General features: G+C 59.7%; 1 protein-coding gene across 1 annotated transcript; it reads right to left on the minus strand.

The window, feature by feature from the left end:
- Positions 1-1,981: 1,981 nt before the first annotated feature.
- HES1 (hes family bHLH transcription factor 1) lies at positions 1,982-3,540 on the minus strand. Its single transcript, XM_072344501.1, has 4 exons — positions 3,324-3,540; positions 3,158-3,253; positions 2,986-3,073; positions 1,982-2,650 (listed from the first exon to the last, which is right to left on the minus strand). The coding sequence occupies exons 1-4, from the start codon at positions 3,429-3,431 to the stop codon at positions 2,169-2,171; spliced, it is 774 nt and encodes a 257-aa protein (XP_072200602.1). The 5' UTR covers positions 3,432-3,540; the 3' UTR covers positions 1,982-2,168.
- Positions 3,541-7,308: the final 3,768 nt, after the last annotated feature.

Genomic DNA, 7,308 nt, shown 5'->3' on the forward strand with positions numbered 1-7,308 from the left:
GTGTGGGAAAAGTTAATTGACTTTAATGACAGGTTTCCCGGGCGGGAGGCAGCGCCTGGCGGAGGACAGGGCTGCGGCAGGCAGGGAGGTGAGCAGGGCACGGCGGGGGCCACAGGCAGGTGTGCAGCACCAGCAGCCCACGTGCCATCGTCAGCGTGGGATGGAGCCGGGCACGGGGCTTCCTGCACACTTGAAGGCAGTTGCTGTACCCAAAGGGCAGCTCTTAACACGTAAAGGCCCGCAGACCCCCGGCCCACATTTGTCATCCAAATTTGTCACGGTTTAAGTGAATTAGCATCAAGAGCACAGCTCCTGGGAATGGCTCTGATCCCTTCAAATCACACAGACTCAAGCAGATCTCTCATGTCAACATGCTGTGGGACTGAGCAAACACAAAGCTCTGAAGAAGCCCGAGCCTAGCATACAGCAGATACGCTATATGTGCAATATGAACTCCATTAGCAGATCAGTTTGTCTTTCACTCCCGGATCTATACACTGTCCATTAGCTTACCGTATAGCCTCCTCTTTATGTGCTTTCCCAGCAGGAGGGCCCTGCCCAGCCGGAGTAGCCACAGCTCCCAGAGGTGCAGCACGCAGCTCCCACCTGCACCAGGCAACACGGATCCCGAGCAGGCAGGCCCTGCAAGTGCCCCTTGAGAGCACAGCAGGCTTGGTCCTGCCATGTCACCAGCAGCAGTGCAGAGGTGACACGAGGGCAAGCAGCCCCAGATACACAAAGCAGGGCTGCTGGATGCCACAGTGAAGGCAGTAGTAAAAGCAAAGGCACTGGGAGATACAGGGGAATCTACATACAAAAAGGAGAGAAGAATGCTGGTCATCAGCCGGATGCTTGGGAGATCATCTGCAGCTGCTTTCAGAAGACAGCCATCACCAAGCACATCCTCATCTGTAAGCCCTGCAGAGACGGATTGCAGACCTCTCCCCCCTCCAAAATTCATCCCAAGAAGTGCTCTCAGATAAGGAAGCTGCAGAGTGGGGAGGCCTCAGACCCTGCCTGCTCTCTCACTCCACAGCTCACACTTCCCCAGCACCTGGATGCAGCCGAGCACCTGGCTGAGCCAGGCAGAACCCGACACGCTTCTGTGGGGGATTTGGAAGAAATCCCCGATGGATCTCGGCACGGTTTAAAGCTGTCCATTCTGAGTTAGGACTTGTTAGGAAGGGCGATGCGAGCTGTAACCCGAGACCACCACTTGCCCCTATCTAGGGCTCACATCTTGCCTGGAAATGGGGCATGACCAAGTCAGGAGGGTCAGCTGCAGCTCACAGTTACAGAGGCAGGCAGCCCACACAGCCCCACCTCACTCCCCCAACATGTGTTTTCCATATTAAAGCAGAGGAAATGCCCAACTCTATCAAAACCACATGCAGAGCATTAATCATCCGGCACAGCCCGACTCGTGCTCCGTGCCTCCAGCTCCAGGTGGAGGTGGTACCCAGCACCGCCTGCTGCAGCCTGTCAGCCCTGAGACACAGCACTGCGTCCGGCCTGTCCCACGGTTGTAACACGAGACACTGGCAGGCACTCCTGTAAATCACCAGGCAGCAGGCACTGCTGATTTACACCAGGGACAGGGCCCTGGGGTCTGGGCAGGAGGCTCCATGCTCAATCTGTCTCACTGCACGTGAGAGGTGCCTCCCCCAGTGCACACAGCAGCTCTGCAAACACAACACTTGGAGCAGGTCAGATCAGCCAGGCTGCTCCCAGGGAAGCAGGAATTAAATCTGCCCAAGGGCAGGGAAAGGGCCAGCCGATTTCCCAACACACAAAAGGGACCAGGGGTCTGCCACACACAGCTCCAGCCCCAAAGCAGCACAGTCCTTGGGCTCCCTCCGAGCACACAGGCAGCACTCCAGGTATCTCCAAAGGCCTTCCAAAACAGAAGAGACTCTTTTATTTTAAGAGCATTCAAAAAAAAAAAAAAAAAAAAAAAATTAAAAAAAAAATAAAATCCCGATCTTTGGTGTCACATTAGGAAGGGGAAGGAAGGGAGGAAAAAAAAAAAGATCTCGTGTAAAACACGAAACACTGTCGGAGGGAGTGCTATGGTACAAAGGCACAATCCAATATGAACGTATAACCTATGTACAGTCGTGCCAGCAGCACGGGGCGCGGTGCTCAGTCCAGTCCGGTGCCTGGCACCCTCACCACGGCCTCCAGACTGAGTCAGCGGTGCCGGGTGAGGGGCCGGGGGGTGAGGCGGTGGTGGCAGCCGTAGGAGGACCGCCATAGAGGGGCAGCACAGCCCCACCGGGAGCAAAGGCAGCGCTGGGGATGAGGAAGGCGAACTGCCCATCAGAGGCAGGCAGCAGCTGGAAGCCACCGTACACCTTGGCTGCATCAGCACCTGGCTTGCAGGGTACGGCCGGGAGCGGCCCCGCACCTCCACCCGGCGGCACCAGGGGTGGCCCGAAGGCTGCGGGTGGCGGTGGCAGCGGCGGGGGCGGCACGGGGTAGTTGATGGCGTTGATCTGGGTCATGCAGCTGGCCAGGTGGCCCAGGAGCCGGGTGCGCACCTCAGTGTTGACACCTTCGCAGGTGGAGAGGAACCGCGTCACTTCGTTCATGCACTCGCTGAAGCCGGCACGGTACTTGCCCAGCACTGTAGGGTCTGTGCTCAGCGCAGCTGTAGGGAGAGTCACAGGGCTGTCAGTGGGGACACACAGAGTTGCCCACTGGTGGCACCTCCCACAGCCCTGTGAGCAGGGAGGATGCTCCTGGGTGCTGAGGGTGCGGACAGAGAGCACTGTGCATCCCAACGCTGGGGATCCAGGCAGGTAACAGAGATCTCCCCACGTCAGAGCACCCACCACCCCTTGTGCCCACGGATAAGGGCTCCAACCCAGCGCCACAGACACAGGCAGGAAGCACGGCACACACCCGGGACAACAGAGCAGGCAGCCCCAGCACAGCCCCATGTCACGTTAACCCCAGCACCGCCGTCCCCTCCCCGGTTCTCACCGGTCATCTGTGCCCGCTGCAAGCTCCGCAGGTGCTTGACGGTCATCTCCAGGATGTCGGCCTTCTCCAGCTTGGAGTGCCGCGAGCTCTGCGGGCACATGCGGGGCTCACACCGGCACGGCCCTGCCGGACGGCCCCGCGCCCCCCGCCCCGCATCCCCCCCGCCGCTTACATCCTTCTTCAGCGCGTCCAGGATCAGCGTCTTCAGCTGCCCCAGGCTCTCGTTGATGCGCGCCCGCCGCCGCTTCTCCATGATGGGCTTGGAGGACTGCAAGAGAGGCGGCGGTCAGCGCCCGGCCCGACCCGGCGCGGCGCGGCACGTCCCGACCCGCCCTTACCTTCCGGTGCTCCGCCGCCGTTTTGGGCTTATCGGGCGTCGCGTTGATGCTGGCGGGGGTGGCGGCCACCGGCGAGGCGCTGCTCTTCTCCATCAGGTCTGCGGGCATGGTGCGGCAGCGCCGGCCGCCGCGGCGCAAGGGCGGCCCGGCAGCGGGAGGGCGGGAGGGCGGCCCCGCGGGGGCGGGCGGGCGCGGAGCCCCGTGCGGGCGGCGGGCGGGAGGCGGCGCGGTGCGGCTGCCGCGCGCCTTTGGCCGCCCCTACTTATAGCGCGCGCCGCACGCGCGCGGCTCGTGTGAAACGTCCCCCGCCGCCGTTCCCACACTCGCGCCCAGCCAATGGGCGCCGCCCGCACGCGGCCCCGCTCGTGGACGGCGCCCGCCCATTGGCTGCGCGCCGCCCGGCGGACGGCGGCCAATGGCGGGCGGGAGGGCGGCGGGCGGGCGGCCGCGGTTTAACCCCTCGGGCGCCGCCCGCGGGAGGGGAAGGGAGGGCCGGGCCGGGCCGGGAGCGCCGCGCTAATTACCGAGTTAATTGGCGCCCGTGGCGGGCGCGGCCCCGCCCGCTCCCCTCGGGGGGCCGCCGGCAGCGGGGAGGGGAAGTGGGGGAGTGGCGCGGTGGGGGGCCGCGGCCTGCGGGGTGAGGTGCGGGGCGGCGCGCCCGGCGCGGGGCACGGCTGCGGTGAGCCGGGACCGGCCGTGGGGCGCGGAAGCGGTTGTGGCTGCCGGGACGCGGCTGCTGTGCGGAAACCCGGTCACGGTGGGCTGGGGCCTGTGCAGACGGTCCGGGTCCAGTCGGCAGGCGCTGGGCGCTGTCACGGTGCGCTGAGCCCCGTCGCGCTGCCCCGTCCCCGTGTTGGAGCCCGGATCCTGAGCTGGCCCGGTCACGGCGGCCCGTAGCCTTAATGGTTCCTGGGCCCTGTCGCTACGGTCAGGACCCTGTCGGGCCGTGCCCAGGTGCCAGCACGGTGCCCTGAGGCTGCTCTCGGTGGTGTCACAGCGCTGCGGTCACAGCGCTCCGTGCGCACGCCGGGCTGGCGGTGTGGCTGCAGGTGTGTGCCCTGCTCCCAGCACCCAGGAGAGCACAAAACCGCAGCGCGGTGCCTGCAGAGCAGCCCTGGCACAGCTGTGCCTGCAGCGCCACGGCTGGGCCGGACGGTTTGTGGGGTTACTTTAAAAGTTAAAAAAAAGAAAAGAAGTATTTTGCCTGGGGACTCGAATCTTTCTTTTCCCTCCGCTTGACTGACTTTCTCACACTCCTATTCCCATCGCCTGCCAGCTAAGCCTGAGTCATCCTGCCAAGAACTAGACCTGGCCTATTCAGAAATGTGCTCGCTCTTTCTGTCTTTTCTTTCTTCCTTTTCTTTTTTTTTCCCCTTCTCTTTGAGTACACACAGCGATGTTTTTCCACCTCCTCCAGTACCTGATCTGCACCTGTACGGGGCCAATCCCACACGTATCACCTGATCTCGCCTTTTCAGAGACCGTGAGAAAAATAAAGTTCAGGAAAGAAGAGACATGTTTGCAGATCTCAGCGGCGCAAAGCCTTCGTCTCCGCAGAGGCTTTTGCCTGCACGGCCACCGGAGTTTTAAAAGAGGGAAATAAATAAAAGAGAGTGTCACGTTTAAAACGACAGAAAAGCACAAATCCGGGCTTTCTTTCAGCTCCTCTGTCAAGTCGCAAGTCTTTGGAGTGGAAAAACAAAGAGCGGCCTTCAGTGGGTACGGTTTAACTTCAGATGAGCAATATTTGGTGTAAGCTTCCATTAGCCAGAGCTGCAGGCAAACTCAAGGGAGGACAAGGTGGGGAACCACCTTTTGGTCGTCTCTCCATATGAGACAGCTGCTTAGTGTGAAAGCTGCAGGACGTTTGTGAAGTGCCGAAGGTGTTTTCTGATGGGATCATATTTTTTAATACTTGTGGAAAAAAAAACACAACAATGAGAAGGTGGCTGCAATTCTCGAGCTAGTGCTCTCCCTCCTATGGGGATTTGCAAAGGAAATGCGAAGCCGGGCAGCCTGGTCCCTCCTGGGCTGGGAGTGAGAACAGGCTGCAATTACCTCCATGTTTATGGCAGCCCAGGAGCTGCTAACCACCTCTAATTGCTGGCAGCAGGTCGGTTTCTCATGGGGATGGAGCAGGGCAGGCGGGGATCACAGGCTGTAATTACGGGAGGCCAAATCTTGTCCGGTCGGGCAGCTGGGGAGCACCCTGGCCACCGGCAACAGCTCCCAGTCTGCAAGTGGGACTGTGGGGCTGTGTCCTTGCCTGCCACAGGCCCAGGGGAGGCTTTAGCTTGTTGGAAGCCCAGCTGGGGCCTTGGAAAGGGTCGCATCCTATAGGGCATCCTGTCGGGTGTTCCTGCTCTGAGTCCTTGTTTCTGCCTGCTGCGAAACGCCGCGCACGTGCGAGGGCTGTGATCCCGCGGCGGAAGCGTGCCTGCGTGTGAATTCCCCAGGGATCAGGAGAGGAAGGGGAGGATTTACATGGGAGGATGTTTCTGGAAATGAAGTGGCCAAGGCCATGCTCCAGCTGGAAGGAGGTGTCCAAGAGGCTTGAAACCACTGGGGGATCTGGAACAGCTCCTCAGGGCTTCTCCAGCTCTGCATGAAGGCTATCAAGCAGGGAAAGATATTCCCAGATAAGGGGCTGCTTGTGCAACTTGGTGCTCCCTGTTCTCTGATCCTCTGGCACTGATACTCTTTGCTCGGGCAGTAATCTTGGGTTACAAACTGGGAATTGTCCAAAGCATCTTTGGAGAGAACCTTTGGACGGCTCATTGGGACATTACTGACTCGTAGAGCATCTTAAAGGGAAAATGCGTTGGCAGGAAAATTTAGGCTGATCCCGGGCTCAGGGGCAGGGAGGTGGAATAAAGAGGTCATGCTGCTGGCATGGCACAACGGGAGGCAAGAAGGCGGCAGAGCTGGCTGCACCCGTCCTTTAGGTCTGGGAGGTGTAACCCAAACCAGAACAAAGTGTGTGTCTGAAGATCCAAAGCTCTAATATCCAACGAAGTATAGAAAGCAAATTGCTTATAAGAGCTGGGGTATTACAGGAAGAGCCCTGACACAAGTTGTAGCCCAGAAATACCAAGCCTTTCACCTTCGGGTCACAGGCTGAAATTCTAGCCCGGTCACAATTGGAAGTTGTCACCACCCTGAAGGCTGGAAAACAAGTGCTGCAGCTCGGGGACAGCTGCCACTGGTGCACATTTCTCCTCTGGGCAGCCCTGCACACATGCCATGCTCCCAGCCCAGGAGCAGAGTGTGGGACTTCACAGCAGTAGCCCATGGGGAGAAAAGCTCTCTGGTAGCTTTGGGGAATGTCTCGGGGATTTTTTCACCTCCAGATCTCTGGGACAAGGTTACTTTTCAACTGACTTCATGATGGAGCCTCCTAGAGAAAGCAAGGCTTTCGGGGGTGTTGCTGCAGGTCCTCAAGGTGAAAAGGGCAGAGCCACTTTCATCAGAAGCATTGCAGCAGGAGCAGCTCCCTGGGCAGACAGCAGTCCAAAATCACAGCAGCAGATCCTTCCCTCCTGGACACCAGGGTCCATTCCTCAGGTTTCTTCCTGAGAACTTCCTCTGTCTCTGCATGCAGGGAGCAAACAATTCCCATCTCCCCATCCCGGCACAGGCTGCTGCATGGCTCTACCCTGGGGAGGGCTCTGGGACAAGAGCCAGGGTACCTGGATCTCTTTCCAAGCTGATTTCTCTTGGCAGGCTCCTATCCTGCTAAACCAGGGAAATGCTGCCCTGGGAGCTGGGGGTGGCGTTTTGGCAGCTGTGAAATGCCACCCATGTGGATGGGAATTCCCTTCCTGCCCCGATAACCATCACGATATCCGCAGTGCTGGTTGTTCTGGAGCAGCCGCACGTGTTAATGGGCACCAGATGGTGCAGCCCCAGCTTTTCCCCTTGTCCCCAGCCTATTTGCAGGGCTTGAATCTCTATCACTGCCATCGCCTGCCAGAGTCTGTGAGCC

Source organism: Excalfactoria chinensis, chromosome 9, assembly GCF_039878825.1.
Source record: "Excalfactoria chinensis isolate bCotChi1 chromosome 9, bCotChi1.hap2, whole genome shotgun sequence".
NCBI classification, from domain to species: domain Eukaryota; kingdom Metazoa; phylum Chordata; class Aves; order Galliformes; family Phasianidae; genus Excalfactoria; species Excalfactoria chinensis.

Bases quoted from the DNA above. Each gene is read 5' to 3' on its own strand.
- HES1 (XM_072344501.1), bottom strand. From the start codon at position 3,431: ATGCCCGCAGACCTGATGGAGAAGAGCAGCGCCTCGCCGGTGGCCGCC. The intron at 3,254-3,323 runs GTAAGGGCGGGT...CCTCTCTTGCAG, and splicing joins CGGCGGCGGAGCACCGGAAG to TCCTCCAAGCCCATCATGGA. The intron at 2,651-2,985 runs GTGAGAACCGGG...CTCTCCCTACAG, and splicing joins GCAGCGGGCACAGATGACCG to CTGCGCTGAGCACAGACCCT.